Source organism: Nyctereutes procyonoides, unplaced genomic scaffold (assembly GCF_905146905.1).
Source record: "Nyctereutes procyonoides isolate TBG_1078 unplaced genomic scaffold, NYPRO_anot_genome, whole genome shotgun sequence".
Taxonomy (NCBI): domain Eukaryota; kingdom Metazoa; phylum Chordata; class Mammalia; order Carnivora; family Canidae; genus Nyctereutes; species Nyctereutes procyonoides.
The window spans coordinates 10,310,063-10,326,496 of record NW_026575037.1 but is presented as its reverse complement, the minus strand read 5'-3'; the positions used below and the strand labels follow the sequence as shown (position 1 = coordinate 10,326,496).

Genomic DNA, 16,434 nt, shown 5'->3' with positions numbered 1-16,434 from the left:
GCATGTTTGAATTTTCTCTTAAGAGTGATGTTGTATTGTTAAATATTAGGAATACCTTTGTCTTTTATTCTGTGCATTCTTAGTTTCAATTTCCTAATTATAGAATGAGAATAATAGCACTTATATTTTAGGGTTTGGGAGGACTAATAGTAACTATAACGATGATAACAATGACAAAATAGCTAATATTTTTTGAGAGCTTACTGAGAGAGGAACAGTCTAGGTGCTTTATTTCTATTACCTCATTTAATCCTCAAAACATCTCAATGAGGTAGGTACATTTATCTCCTTACTTTTAACAAAACTGGGGCATAGAAAAGTGATTTTCCTAAGGTTATACAGGTAGTTGGTGGCAGAGCTTGGTTTGAACACACGGTCTGAATATAAAGCACTTAACTATTACATACTCTCATTCTTTGAGATCACATGTATAGAATATTTAGCACAGAACCTGCCACATAATTGTAAATGTAAGCAGTTATCAGCAGCCAATATTTCCTTAACTTTGTTCAAATTTTTGAGTTAAATTGATGCCCCTAAGATATTTTGCTGTTTTTCTGTGGCTTGACTTAACTCCCAGCCTGCCATTAAATGCAGAAGAGTGTGACACACACACACCCATGCTTTTAACCACTACCCTTTATTGCCGCCTCCTTCCTTGTGGATCTCTGTCCACATTAGATTTTAATCCATGGCAGGGACCATATTTGTTAATCATTGTATACCCAGTCCTTCACACTGTATCTAGTACATAGACATGACTAAGTTATTCAGTGAGTGAATAAAAATCTAAAAACCTGTCATTTTTAGCTGATCTTAGAATTTAAACATCATTCATACTACCTATAATTGTGGTTTAATTGCTTTGCATGTTTTTCTGTTGGTAAACAGTCTAGTTTGGACCAGCCATCTGTTTCTGTGTTCTACAGGGCACTCTCACCTTGGAACTACAAAAACCCTGCTGGATAACTGGTATTTGTTTGTCTTAGAGAGATCACTCAGCTTTTGGAGGGAGAAGGAGATTGAATAACATTTTGATCTAAAACTAGAATGTTAAAAATATACAAAATAGCATTTTAAAATGTGTATTCTAAGAAACTTAATACAGAAAGAAAAAAGTACTTTTCATTTGCCTGTGACATTAAATCATTTCAAATAAAGAGAAAATAATTTAATTTTTTTCCAAAGGAATTTTCTGTTATTGTGGGTTAACTCATATTTTCCTCCTCTCCTCTATCTAGAATGTCTTAAGCCATTCTACCTTATGAGAAATTGGATGTTCTTGCAGATAGTCATTGTGGGAGAAAACGTTTCATATAAGTCCCAGATGAGGACCGGAAACTTGAAATCAGAGGAGCATCTGAAATCAAGTAATATTAGGTAGGATAAAAATTACAAGGGATTTTTACATGTTTGTATTCCTTTTAGAGATGTATGTTAAAGTATGCATATTTTATGAGCATTAATAGAAGAGTTAGAGACTTTGTGGAGCATTTGATATTGGTGAGGATGGGAGATGGGAGTGCTAAGATTATTTTTTTTATATGGCTTCATGAGAACTTTGACTTATGTTTACTTTGTCATGAGCATTTGTATCTTGTAGTCAAAGGAAATTTTTTAAACATTTACTAACATAAATCTAAGACTATATTTACGTATGAGGTCTCTGTTCATGATAAGTATAGGGACATGTGATTCATCTTATAGATTATACTTTATTTTTATTTTTTTAAAGATTTTATTTATTCATAGAGACACAGCTAGAGAGAGAGAGGCAGAGACACAGGCAGAGGGAGAAGCAGGCACCATGCAGGGAGCCTGATGTGGGACTCTATCCTGGGTCTCCAGGATCACGTCCTGGGCTGCAGGCGGCGCTAAACCGCTGCGCCACCGGGGCTGGCCCTAGATTATACTTTAGTATGAAAATTCTTATGTTTTAGGTTACATATATAGCAATTCATTTTGAGTGCAGGGAGCATCAGCTCTTACTTAGTTCTCTCTGTCTCCATGGATGCAGTCCAGCCTCCTAGATGCCTATAGAAATAGGTATATGATTGCATGCTAGTGAAGCCCTCTCTAACCACCTGGTGAGTTAGCAACTGTTGTCACAACAGCTGTAATGACAGAATGTGTGAAGGTGTCTCATCTTGGACATGTGGCTTTTAAATGACCAGTGATAGTTGCCTCTAGAAGTTGATAGCATGATAATGACATATCTATAGTCAGGCCATTCCCGAAGACTTGCTTTACCATGCATTTCTCAAGAACTCTGGAACCAGACTATAGGTGGAACCTAAGCTCTGCCATTTCCTAGTTGTGTGACTTTGGGCAAGTTATTTAACTACTCTGTGCCCCTGTTTCCTCATCATCAAAATGGGGATGATCCTACTACTTACCTGATAGATTTGTTGCATGAATTAAAGATTTAGTAAAATATGAAAGCATGTAAACAGAACCTAGCAAATACTAAATGATCCAGCTCTATTATGAGTTGGCTATTAGTTAATCCTTAACAAGAGTTCAGAGTCTGTAATCAATTATCATTAACATTTCTGTATTTTATAGTTTGCTCAATCTATTATCAGGTTGAATATTTAGAATGTATTTAAGTTATGTAATCAAAACTAATGTTTGGAGAGAAGGAAAAAAGAAACTTACAAATTATTTTGCAACTTTGATTATCTACCTCTGGTTTTATCTTCTGTATATACTAGTAATATGGTCATCATGACATGTAAACAGTTTCTCTTTCCAGTGTCCATTATATGGTAGTAGATGACAGGATTTTTAACCCCCATCTTGAAATGTCTGTTTCAACCCTGTGTGCTGCTTTAGAAAGGATCCTATGTCAGGAACCAGATTAGCAAAAGTAATTTGGTGGTCAAAGGTATTGGTGTTATAATCAGATTATAGTCCTCCCTTTTGGAGTTTTCAGTTAGGTTCTTTTGTGTAACTTACTGGTTCTCTTGTTTATTTCTTATAGCAACTCTGAAAGGGAGGGGTTTTTTTTGTTTGTTTGTTTCTTTTTTTTTAGGGTTTTATTTATTCATATGAGAGAGAGAGGCAGAGATACAGGCAGAGGGAGAAGCAGCTCCCTGCAGGGAGCCTGATGTGGGTCTCAATCCTAGAACTCTGGGATCACGCCCTGAGCCCAAGGCAGATGCTCAACCGCTGAGCCACCCAGGTGTCCCATGAAAGGGAGTATGTTTCCTTGTTTTACAGATGAGGAAATTGAAGTTTCTTGGAGAGAAGCTCCAGCGTAGCATTGCTAATATGTAGGAAATCCACATTCAAACCTGTCTTTTTTATTCTGTATAATTTTTCATTGCATAAAATTGCCTCTTGTATGATGCATATTTCACTGTTCACTAATTCAACAAAATTTTAGTGAACAGCTACCCTATACCAGGTATTATTCTAGGTATTAGGGATACAGCCCTGAACATGGTCTTCTCCGGCATTCCCACCGGCTCTTCTCTTTATCTAGTTGAACTGTAAGCATATATCTTTATCCTTGTACTCAACCACAGTGTATTGAAATAATCTGTATATGTCTTTATATCTTCCAGTTTATCTTGAGTTCCTTAAAAGTAGGACCTGCCATCATTACGGCTAGCTTTTTTCATATTACTTTTTCCATAGTGTCTAATCCATATGACCTTGCATAACTTTTTTCAATTTTTTTTTGCCTTTGGTGAAGCTCCCTTTCCTATTCATTTTGTAATTATCCCAGATATTCACCATTCTCCTCAGTTTATCTCCCTCATATGTTCAGACACTGATCTGATCTCCTATTGTATCTCTAAAAGTGAATCAGTGAGTGTAGCTGTGAATGCTCTTGGTATCTCTTCACTGTACACTACTCTCGATTCTTTTAGCACATTGCCATCTAACGTTATCTCCCTCCAGTTTCATCCTGCCTCTTTTACAAAAGCATTCTTGCCTCCTGTCTTATTAATCACATTCTCATTTACTTCCATGTCTTCCAGAACCATGCTCTATCAATTTTGTTCTCACTTTCTAAGTCTTCAGCCTATTTCACTCTCCTAGCTTTATTTCTTCATTTTAAACATGTTTAAGTGTCTACCATTATAAAAAAGAAACTTCTCTTTGTGATGGCATTCTTCCCTTTTTTCTCACTACCTAGCATTTTAATTGACCTAAAGTTCTTCTTCTTCTTTTTTTTTTTTTTTTTTTTTTGAGAGAGAGAGAGAGAGCAAGGGGAGGGACAGAGGGAGAGAGAGCATCTTCAGCAAGCTCCACACTCAGCATTGAGTGTGATACAGGGCTCAGTCTCACAACCCTGAGATCATGACCTAATCTGAGATCAAGAGTGTGACACTTAAACAACTAAGCCACCCAGGTGCCTCTAAACTTCTCTTTCGTATTTGTTCTCTAGCTCCCTGTAATTTGACATTGTCTCTTTCCTGTCAGGCCTTTGTTGACCCTTATTTCACCAAATCCAGCTCACTTCCCAGTCCTTATAGTTATGTGCCCCTTAAAAATAGGTCTGTCTGACATCACTTAGCATAATCTCCTCTAGGTCCATCCCTGTTGCAAACAGCAAGATCTCATTCTTTTTTATGGCTGTGTGGTACTCCATTGTGTATACATGCTGCATCTTCTTTATCCATTCATCTATTGATGGACACTTGGGTTCTTTCTATATCTTGGTTACTGTAAACAATGTTGCAATAAATATAAGGGTACATATGCATATATCTTTTCAAATTAGTGTTTTAATTTTCTTTGGGTAACTACCCAGTAGGAATTGGATTATGTGGTATTTCTATTTTCAATTTTTTGAGGAACCATATGATTTCACTTACATGTGGAATCCAAAAAAAACAAACCAAATAAATAAACAAAAAAGCAGAATCAGACCTATATAAATAGAACAAACTGATGGTTGCCAGAAGAGAAGGGGATGAAGGGCCAGGCAAAATGGGTAAAGGGGAGAGGGAGAAATAGGCTTTGAGTAATGGAATGAACAAGTCATAGGAATAAAAGATACAGCATAGGGAATATGGTCAGTGGTACTATAATAGTTTTATATAGTGATAGTAGGTACACTTGTGATCATAGCATAACAAATAGAATTGTTGATTCACTGTGTTGTACACTTGAAACTAATGTAACATTGTATCTCAACTATGCTCAAATTCAAAAAACAAAAATGAAGATTGAAAGCTAGCTTCTCTCTTCTGCCATCTGGGTAATTACATTTTCACTTAAGATTTTAACTACCATCAATGTGCTGGGCATTCCAGACTATACCCCTAGTCTTGATGACTCCTCTGTGCTTGATACTTCCTCTAAGTTCCTGCTTAAACACTTGTATTTTCTCATATACCCAGCTGTCCAAGCTAACAAACTGGGAATGATTTGGACTGTTTCCTCTGCTTTGTCTTTCCTTCCGCGGATTTTACTTCCATGTATTTCTTGAATCTAGATTTTTTTCTGTCCGTCTGTAGTTTTACTTCCTCCCTTCCAGTTTTGCCCTTTTAAAGTCTATCTTTTGTGCGTGTTATTGTAATCTTTTAAAAATGAAATTCTGACAATGCTCTGCTCCTGCTTAAAACTCCGCACTGATTTCCTATTACTTAAAAGATAGAATCTGAGCTCCTGAACATGTCATGCAGGCTCTCACAGTTTACTGTCTGCCTTGGTTCTCCAGCTCATCTCTTTTGGCTTTCTACCTTATGTTCTATGTTCCAGTCTCCCACCTTTACTGACTTAGCTTTGATTATTGTGCCATTTTCTCTGCGTAGAATGATAACTACTTCTTACTTTTGGTATTTCCAGACCAGGGTTGGCCCTTAATAAAACTAGATACACATTTTCAAATAATAGAAACCATAGAAAATGTAATATAGAACCTTGGGATGTCAGGAGACTTGAAAATTCATGACAAACTATGAAGTGCCATAGAGAGAAAGCAAATTAGTGCTTTTGTTGTTTCTTACTGAGAAGAACTCCTTTAGGAGCAGCATCTTCCCTAGATTTTCTTTTCTACGTGAAATTCAAGAGTAGAACAGTATGATTTATTTATTTTTTAAATGAATATCATGAGACTTGGTAATGTCTTAGAGATCTATACATTATGTATTTCTGTGCTTGCATGTGTATTTGGCTATTTTGCATAAATAATAATGATTAGGTTATTTTATTTATAATTGATGAATACTGTTACTATCCCAAATACCCTTTAGTACTCTATGAAAATAAGTAAACTAATTTGAAATAAAACCTGCTATGACTTTTATTTAAATTAAAAAAAAAATTCTAGGAGCACCTAGGTGGCTCAGTCAGTTAAGCATCTGCCTTTGGTTCAGGTCATGATCCCAGGGTTCTGAGATCTAGCCCGGTGTCAGGCTCCTTCCTCAATTGAGGAGCCTGCTTCTCCCTCTCTGCGCCCCCCACCCCCACTTTTGTGCTCTCTCTCACTCTGCTCTCTCTTTCTCAAATAAATAAAAATCTTTTTAAAAAAATTCTAGCCTCACCTCTCAAAACAAAAGAATCTGATTCACCTTTCTTCACTGTGAGTTTAGAAGATGTTGGCTTATTTTCCTGTGTTCTCATAGGAGAAACAGACTTGGAAGTTCAGGTAGAAGGAATCTTCTACTGTGTCTGGCCCTGATTTGGAGTTATCTTATATTTTATTTTATGTATTTATTTATATTTAAGATTTATTCATGTTAGAGAGAGCATGGGCTGAGGAGGGAGACACAGAGAGAGAGAATCTCAAGCAGACTCTACTGAGGTTGGAGCCTGACGCAGGGCTCTCTATCCCAGGACCCTGAGATCATGACCTGAGCTGAAATCAGGAGTCAGATGCTTAACCAACTGAGCCACGCAGGCAGCCCTGGAGATGTCATATATTTTAAGCCACAAATCTTAATGTGTGTTCTTGAGAAAGATTACTCTATATATGTTACCTTGCATTGTTATGTAAGTGCTACATATTATCAAGATATTTGTTAAAGAAGATAACTATTAATTTTAGTGGGGTTTTTTTCCTCTGACATTACAGAAAATTATTGTAAAATGTTTTAAGTATTGAAAGCCCTAGTTCTGTGGGCTATTACTATCAAACATTTCATATTTTTTTTTTCTTACTGTCTTGTATAAGAGGAACTATGATGTGATGGTTAGGAGTTAGCCTCTAGAACTAAAATGAGGAGTTCAAATGCTTTACTATGTACTAACTTGATAATCTAGGACATGTTACTTAACCTTTATTTCTGTGAGTCTCTTTAAAGTGAGGGTAATAATAGTTCATAATATGGATTAACTAATTTATATAAAGCCCTTAGAACAGTGTCTGGCAGTAGTAAGTGCTATATATAGTATTGGCTATTTCAGTACCTAGTGCATAAGAATACATTGGATGTATTTATAGATCTTGATGATCATGTTGTCTCCAAGAATATTGTTTCAGATTGTCAGCTTTCAATGCATTGTTTATCACTGAATGTTTCAGATTTTATTCAGCCTTTTAATGACTTTTCTTTTTTTAATTGCTTGATAGAAGTGCTTAATTTCTTTTATTAAGAACTGACAAAATATATTTAATATCTTGAAAACTTTTATTTAATACTGCTGTTTTATTTTATTTTTAAGATTTATTCATGAGAGACACAGAGAGACGGACAGAAACATTGGCAGAGGGAGAAGCAGGCTTCCTACAGGGAGCCCAATGTGGGACTTGATCCCAGAACCCCGGGATCACCATCCAAATGGAAGCCAGACACATACCACTAAGCCACCCCAGTTGCCCAATAGTGCTATTTTATTATTGCAGGCATGATGATTTTTTATTTTTGAATTGTTGGCTCATTCATTGTTTTCATTAATTCCTTCAGCTTAAAGTAAGAATTAAAGGGAACTCATGTGGTCAAAATCTTCTACCAAGAGAAAACATTAAAAGCTCTCTCTCAGGATGCCTGGGTGGCTCAGCAGTTGAGCATCTGCCTTTGGCTCAGGGTGTGATCCCGGATCCCCAGGATCGAGTCCCACATCAGGCTTCTTGCATGGAGACTGCTTCTTCTCCCTCTGCCTGTGTCTCTGCCTCTCTTTCTGTGTCTCTCATGAATAAATAAATAAAATCTTAAAAAAATAAAGCTCTTTCTCTTTATATAAATATTGGCTATAAACTATAAGATTAAACTTTAACATTATTGGTCTTTAACAAAACCAATAGATCAGTTGAGTGTAGTAGAAAGAAAAGTAGCTTTCTTTTCTTTCTTTGAAAGAAAATAAATAGCCAACTATATGCTAATCTTTATGAAAGCAGTTTCTATAAGATCATATATCTATTGATTTGATTTCCTGTATATTATGTATTATTAAAAGAAAATTGTGGGGCACCTGAGTGGCTCAGCTGGTTACGCATCTCCCTCTTGACTTCAGCTCAGGTCATGATCTCAGTGTCGTGGGATAGAGCCACATGTTGGGTGGACTTGTAGCCTGCTTAAGATACTCTCTCTCCCTCTGCCCTCCCCGCTATCAAAAAGAAAAAAATAAAGGAAAATAAAATTGTGTAGTGGGGGGGATAAGGATTCATCTTCCTGTGAGATAATAATTCTCAGTTTAACTGTCTCACCTGTCTAAATGGGTATTTTTGGTACGCAAGAAAAAGGAAGAGATAGTAGATAATAGTATATAACCCTAGTAGGGTTTTAAACAGTTTATAGATTAAGTCCATCAAAAAAATAGCATGGCTTATACATAGTAATTTTACTGTTTGTTACACGAAACTATATTTTTTAATATGGTTCTCTTTGTGGTAAGATTACATTGATAAAAATAGATCTTTACGCTGAGGAAACTATTATTGATGGTTCCCCATATGGGAAAACTGGTTTGGGAACTTTTTTTTTTTTTTTTTTTGGTTTGGGAACTTTTATAGATACTTTATGTTGCATTTTTTGATCAAGTACTCCCTAGAGTAGGAGAGGCAAAGTTTACGGTAAGAGCCAAATAATAAATATTTGAGACTTGGTAGGCCATGTGGTCATTGTCTCAACTACTCAGCTCTGCCCTTGTAGCAAAAAGCAGCCATAGACAGTACATATATGTATGGGTTGACTGTGTTCCAGTAAAGTTTATTTATGAAAATAGATTCAGAGTGAAGGAAGGAATTTCACTCATTGGCTGACTACTGTACTAGAATACGAATTTTACTTCTTGTGGCAGAATTTATTTTCTACTTGAACAAATCTTTTAATTTAGGCTAGGTGACTTAAATGTTAGTATTTAGCTGACAGAGTCTGTTAGCTTTTTAGGTCACAATTTTTTAAATTCTAATTTGAAAGAAGTAGAAATGACTGGACTTTAGATTCAGAAAGAACTAAGTTTGTACTTAATTGTACCTAATTGCTTTGTGACTGTGGATAAATTATTTCAGAGCTTCAGTTTCCTTGTTTATATAAGAGGAATAATACTAGATATCTTCGAGGGATGCCTGGGTGACTCAGAGATTGAACATCTGTCTAGCTCAGGTCGTGATCCCAGGGTCCTGGGATCGAGGCCCACATCAGGCTCCATGCAGCAGAGGGAGCTGCTTCTCCCTCTGCCTATGTCTCTGCCTCACTCTGTATCTTTCTTAAGTAAATAAATAAAATCTTTAAATTAAAAAAAATACTAGATATCTTCAAGTTATATTTTCCATTTAGCGATCTTTTCATCAATTCAGTTTAGCAAGATTATTTTCGTCATTAATGTGTCTTTCAGAATCTAGGCAAGAACAAACAGTGCAGAGAATGAACACCTCTGCAGAGAATGAACACCTCTACTTCTGTCATACTAAGGAAACAAAACTAGAATTTCAAAATGCTTTGACATTTATGTGAGACAGCTTTTATGACATTTTTGTACTTTCATTAGTGCTTGAATTTTTAATTTTACAGTTTCTCAGATTATAGCATATAAAAATATAAAGTAAAATTTTGATCTTTATCAGTGGAAGCCTACTACAGAATTGAGTAGACTTACATTAGACATTATTAGACTAAAATGATCTTCTCTTACTAACAGCCTATAGGAGAAGCAGATTATTTATAAATAGTTTGTCTTAGATGTTCAATAAAATCTCTGACAGGAAGTTGGTATCCTCATTAGGCAGATGTTAGCATACTGAAATCGTATTTGTTCATTTTTATAAGCAAATCTTGCTTGGAATGAGAAAACAAACTTTAGGCACATAATTCTAAGATATCTGTGTATACTTGAGTATGAATTTTTTAGCTAATATGTGGAGGCAGAATATATTCTTTGTAACTTTGCAGCAGAGGGACAGAATGAAAACAGTTGTTGAGTCTAGTAAAGATGCATAATTAGCATAGGCTTTCCTCAGTATAAGATTTATAAATAATGCTCCAGCAGGATTGATTAATTGATTGATTTTTGGAGGGCTGTGTTGTTTTGACTTGGGTAGGATAGGATATATGGCATTCTTCCTTTTTTTTTTTTTAAGTTTTAAATTTTAATTCCAGTATAATTAACATAGGTTGTTTTCTTAGTTTCAGATATACAGTGTAGTGATTCAGCACTTCTGTACATTACTCAGTGCTCATAAGTGTACTCTTAATCTCTATTACCTATTTCACCATTGCACCATCCACCTCCCTCTGGTGACCATCAGTTAGTTCTCTGTAGTTAATATGTCTGTTTCTTGGTTTGTCTTGCTCTTTTTTTTCCCTCATTTGTTTTGTTTCTTAAGTTCTACATATGAGTGAAATCATATGGTATTTGTCTTTCTGCAAAACGGACTTATTTCGCTTAGCATTATACTCTCTGGCTCCATCCATGTTGTTGCAAATGGTACAGTTTCATTCTTTTCTTAATGGCTGAATAATATTCCATTATATATTTATATTATTCCACATATTCTTTCACCATTCATCTATCAGTGGACTCCTGGACTGCTTCCATGATTTGACTATCATAAATAATGCTGTAATAAACAGAGGAGTACATGTATCCCTTTGAAATAGCATTTTTGTGTTTTTTGGGCAAGTAACCCAGTAGTGCATTCATTGGATCATAAAAATAGTTCCTTTATTAACTTTTTTTTTTAAAGATTTTATTTATTCATGAGAGACCCAGAGGGAGAAGCAGGCTCCCTGTAGGGAGCCTGATGCAGGACTTGATCCCAGGATCCCAGGATAACGACCTGAGCCAATGGCAGACACTCAACCACTGAGTCACCCAGGTGCCCCCTTTTTTTAACTTTTTGAGGACCCTGCAGATTGTTTTCCACAGTGGCTCTACCAGTTTGGATTTCTACCAACAGTGCAAGAGGGTTCCTTTTTCTCCACATCATTGCCAAGACTTGTTATTTCTTCTGTTGATTGATTTTAGCCATTCTAAAAGATGTGAGGTAATATCTCATTGTGGTTTTGATTTGCATTTTCCTAATGAGAAGTTGTATTGAGTATCTTGTAACGTGTCTGATGGACATCTATATGTCTTCTTTGAGGAAATGCCTGTTCATATCTTCTGCCCATTTTGTAGTTGGATGATTTGTTTTTTGGGTGTTGAGTTGTGTAAGCTCTTTATATATTTTGGATACTAACCTTGTATCCAGAGATATGACATTATAGATATCTTCTTCATTCAGTATGTTATCTTTTAGCTTTATTGATCGTTTCCTTTGCTGTGCAGAAGCTTTTTATTTTGATATAATCCCAATAGTTTATTTTTGCTTTTAGTTCACTTGCCAAAAGAGCTATATCTAGAAAAATATTACTGTGGCCGATGTTCCAGAAATTACTGCCTGTGCCATCTTCTAGGATTTTTATGGTTTCAAGTCTCACATTTAGGTCTTTAATCTTTTTTGAGTTCATTTTTGTAAATGGTGTAAGAAAGTGGTCCGGCTTCATTCTTCTGGTGTTGGTATTTCCCAGCACCATTTGTTGATGAGAGACTCTTTTCCCCATTGTGTATTTTTTCCTCCTTTGTTGAAGATTAATTGACCATATAACTGGGTTTATTTCTGGGTTTTCTATTCTGTTCTGTTGATCTATGTCTGTTTTTGTGCCAGTACTGTTTTGATTACTGCAGCTTTGTAGTATATCTTGAAATCTGGAATTTTGATATCTCCAGTTTTGTTTTCTTTTTTTCTTTTTTCTTTTTTTAAGATTGCTTTTGCTATTTTTGGTCTTTTGTAGTTCCATACAAATTTTAGGATTGTTCTAGTTCTATGAAAAATGCTGCTGGGGGGCGCCTGGGTGGCTTAGTGGTTGAGAATCTGCCTTCAGCCCAGGACATCATCCTGGAGTCCTGAGATTGAGTCCCACATCGGGCTCCTTGCATGGAGCCTGCTTCTCCCTCTGCTTGTGTTTCTGCCTCTCTCTGTGTGTCTCTCATGAATAAATAAATAAATTTAAAAAAAATGCTATTGGTATTTTGATAGGGATTGCATTGAATGTGTAGATTGCTTTGAACAATCTAGACATTTAAAATATTTTTGTGTTTCCAGTCCATGAGCATAGAATGTCTTTCCATTTCTTTGTGTCCTCTTCAGTTTCTTTTATTAATGTTTTATAGTTTTTAGAGTACAGGTTTTTCACCTCTTTGATTAAGTTTATTTGTAGGTATTTTATTATTTTTGATGAAGTTGTAAATGGATTGTTAATTTCTTTTTTGCTGCTTCATCATTATTGTATAGAATAACAGATTTCCATATATATGACATATATCATGACACTCTAATGAATTCATTTAGTAGTTTTTTGGTGGAGTCTTTAGGGTTTATATATATATATATATATTATGTTTTTATATATAGTATTGTCATCTTCAAACAATGAAAGTTTTACTTCTTACCAATTTGGATGCCTTTTGTTTCTTTTTGTTGTCTGATTGCTGTGGCTAGTACTTCTAGTGCTATGTTGAATAAAAGTGGGAAAGTAGACATCCTTTTCTTGTTCCTGACCTTAGGGGAAAGGCTCTCATTTTTTTCCTCATAGAATCTGTTGTTCACTGTGGGTTTTTATTGTATGCCTTTATTATGTTTAGGTATGTCTCCTCTAAACCTACTTTGTTGAGGGTTTTTATCATGAATGGATATTTTACTTTGTCAAATGCTTTTTCTCCATCTGTTGAAATGATCATAAGATACTTATCCTTTCTTTTACTGATGTGGTGTATCACATTAATTGATTTACAAATATTGATCCACCTTGTATTTCAAGAATAACCACTCCATTGTGATGAATGATTTTTTTTTTTTTTGATGAATGATTTTTTTAATGTGTTGTTGGATTTGGTTTTGCTAGTATTTTGTTCAGGATTTTTGTACCTACATTTATCAGAGATACTGACCTGTAGTTCTCTTTTTTGTGTGTGATGTCTTTATCTGGTTTTGATATCAGGAATGAATAGGATGAATGAATTCGGAAGTTTTCCTTCTTCATGTACTTTTTGGAATAGTTTGAGAAGAATATGTTTGGTAGAATTCCCCTGTGAAGCCATCTGGTCCTGGACTTTTGTTTGTTGGGAGTTTTTATTGTTGTTGGGAGATAGATAGATAGATAGATAGATAGATTGATTGATTTGGCAGAGAGAGAGCACACACAAGGATGGGGGGTGAGAGAGGGAGAAATAGGCTCCCCTCTGAGCAGGGAGCCTGATCCTGGTCTCTGTCCCAGGACCCTGGGATCATAAGCTGAGCCCAAGGCAGATGTTTAACTGACTGAACCACCCAGGCATCCCAAGAGTTTTTTTTTTATTATTATTGATTCAGTTTCTTTGCTGGTAATCTCTGTCTGCTCAAATTTTCTATTTCTTCCTGTTTCAGTTTGGGTAGGTTATATGTTTCCAGGAATTTAACCATTACTTCTAGGTTGTCCAATTTGTTGGCATGTAGTTTTTCATAATATCTCTTAAAATTATTTGTATTTCTGTGGTATTATTTCTCTTCTTTGATTAATGATTTTGTTTATATGAGTCCTCTCTTTTTTTTCTTGATGAGTCTGGCTAGAGGGTTTATCAATTTTGTTGATCTTTTCAAAGAACCAGCTCCTGGTTTCGTTGGTCTGTTCTATTAGGTTTTTTTAATTTATATATATATTCATTTCTGTTCTAATTTTTATTACTTACTTCCTTCTTCTGGTTTTGAGTTTTGTTCTTTTTCTGGTTCCTGTAGGTGTAAGTTCAGGTTGTTTATTTGAGATTTTTCTTGTTTCTTGAAGTGGGCCTGTATTACTATCAACTTCCTCTTAGGCCTGCTTTTGCTGGATCCCAAAGATTGTATTTTCATTTTTGTTTGTTACCACAGAATTTTTTATTTCTTTGATTTCTTGGTTGACCAATTCATTGTTTACCAGCATGTTACTTAACCTCCATGTATTTGTGCTCTTTCCAAATTTTTTCTTGTGATTGTTTTCTAGTTTCATAGTGTTGTGGTCAGAAAAGATGCATGGCATGGCTTCAGTCTTTTTGAATCTGTTGAGACTTGTTTTGTGGCCTAATACGTGATCTGTTCTGAGAATGTTCCATGTGCACTTGAAAAGAATGTGTATTCTGCTATTTTAGGGTGGAATGTTCTGAATATATCTGTTGAATCCATCTCATCCAGTGGGTCATTCAGAGCACTGTTTCCTTGTTGATTTCATGTTTGGATGATATATCCATTGATATCAGTGTTAAAAATCCCCTATTATTATTGTATTACTATCAATTAATTCCTTTATGTTTACTATTTTTTTAAAGATTTTATTTATTTATTCACAAGAGACACAGAGAAAGAGAGAGAAAGAGGCAGAGACACAGGCAGAGGAAGAAGCAAGCTCCATGCAGGGAGCCTGACGTTGGCACTCAATCCTGGGTCTCCAGGATCACGCCCTGAGCTGAAGATGGTGCTAAACCGCTGAGCCACCCGGGCTGCCCCCTTTATGTTTACTATTAACTGTTTATATGTTTGGGTGCTCCCATGTTGGGTGTATAAATATTTATAATTGTTATATCTTATTGGATTATTCCTTTTATTATTATATAGTGTCATTCTTTGTCTCTAGTTACGGTTTTTGTTTTAAAGTCTATTTTGTCTGATATAAGTATTGTTACCCCGGCTTTATTTTCATGTCTTTTTGCATGATGAGTGTTTCTCCATTCCAGCGCTTCCAATCTATGGGTTGGTATTGAGGTCTGAAATGAGTCTCTTTTGTAGACAGCATGGGTACATCTAGCATGTAGATGGGTTTGTTTTTTAATCTGCTCTGTTACTCTGGGTCTTTTGATTGGAGTATTTAATTTATTTTACATTCAAAGTAATTACCGGTAGATTTATATTTATTTTCACTTTGTTACTTGTTTTGTGGTTGTTTTTATAGTTTTTCTCTGATCTTTCTTTTGCTCTCTTTCACGGTTTGCTGGCTTATTTTAGTGATATACTTGGATTCCTTTCTCTTTCTTTATTCTTTGAGTATCAATTACTGGTTTTTTATTTGTGGTTGACATTAGGCTTGTATGTAACAATCTTCTGCAGGATATGTGGTATTTATTAAATTTTTTGATCTTAGGTCTTAAAACAAACTTTGTGAAAGTTTGTTTAAATGGCAAAAATGCTAGTAGCTTGTGACGGTGAGCATTCTTAAAATCTGAGATATGTACTATGGAGAAAAAATGAGTGCTTTGAGAACATAAAATAGGAATATCCTTTATCTGTCAAGTGAGATTTCATGAGAAAGTAATGTCTCTGACTGACACAAAGGATGGAGGTACTCCTAGGGTAGGGACTCTTCTTTTACAAAGACCCTGAGTGTGAAGGGAGCAAAGCACATAGCAGAAACCAGAAGTCCAGTAACTAGAGCATGGAAATCAAGGAGGGAAGAGAGTAATGGTAGAAGTAGTACAGACTCTAATTTTTACAGTGCAGGGAACTTCGTAGGACACTTTAGTAAAGATTACAGCTTTTACCTTAAAAGCAGTGGGAAATCATGAAAGTGTTTTTAATTGGCAGTTGGTAAGATCAGATTTGTATTTTTTTAATTAGAGGTGAGAGAGGGGCAGAAGGAGAAAAAGAATCTGAAGCAGGCTCCCTGCCCAGCACAGAGGGCAAGGCAAGGCTTGATCCTGAGATCATGAACACAATCAACTGAGCTACCCTGCCACCCCTCAGATTTGTATTTTTAAAAGATCTCTCAGCAGCAGAGAGAACAATAAAAAAGGGAAGAGTGAAATACAGATAATAATTTGGTGGCATTGCATTACTCTAGGCAAGAGATGATTCAGAACTTGAGTGAGAGTGACTGAAGAAGGAGTAAAGGGCAATCAACAGATTCATGATATATTTAGTTGGTAGAATTTTCTGGAATTGATAGATTTGAGGGAATTGACCAGGGATTTGAGAGAATGTTGTCATAAGTGACTTCCAGGTGTCTGCCTTTCACACCTGGAAAGCAGAGATACATTTGGTAAGGTAAAAAC

At 35.6% G+C, this 16,434-nt stretch overlaps 1 protein-coding gene across 5 annotated transcripts in view; it reads left to right on the top strand.

Annotated features, from left to right (window-relative positions):
- SMG7 (SMG7 nonsense mediated mRNA decay factor) overlaps positions 1-16,434 on the top strand; it is a 94,127-nt gene that overhangs the window by 34,412 nt on the left and 43,281 nt on the right. For 4 of the 5 annotated variants that reach the window (XM_055319125.1, XM_055319123.1, XM_055319124.1 and 1 more), the window contains exon 2: positions 1,242-1,380. The exons of the other annotated variant lie outside the window; for it this stretch is intronic. In XM_055319125.1, the coding sequence (XP_055175100.1) occupies positions 1,265-1,380 (116 nt within the window). In that variant the 5' untranslated portion in view covers positions 1,242-1,264. The remainder of the gene's footprint in view (positions 1-1,241; positions 1,381-16,434) is intronic. 5 annotated transcript variants of the gene reach the window in all.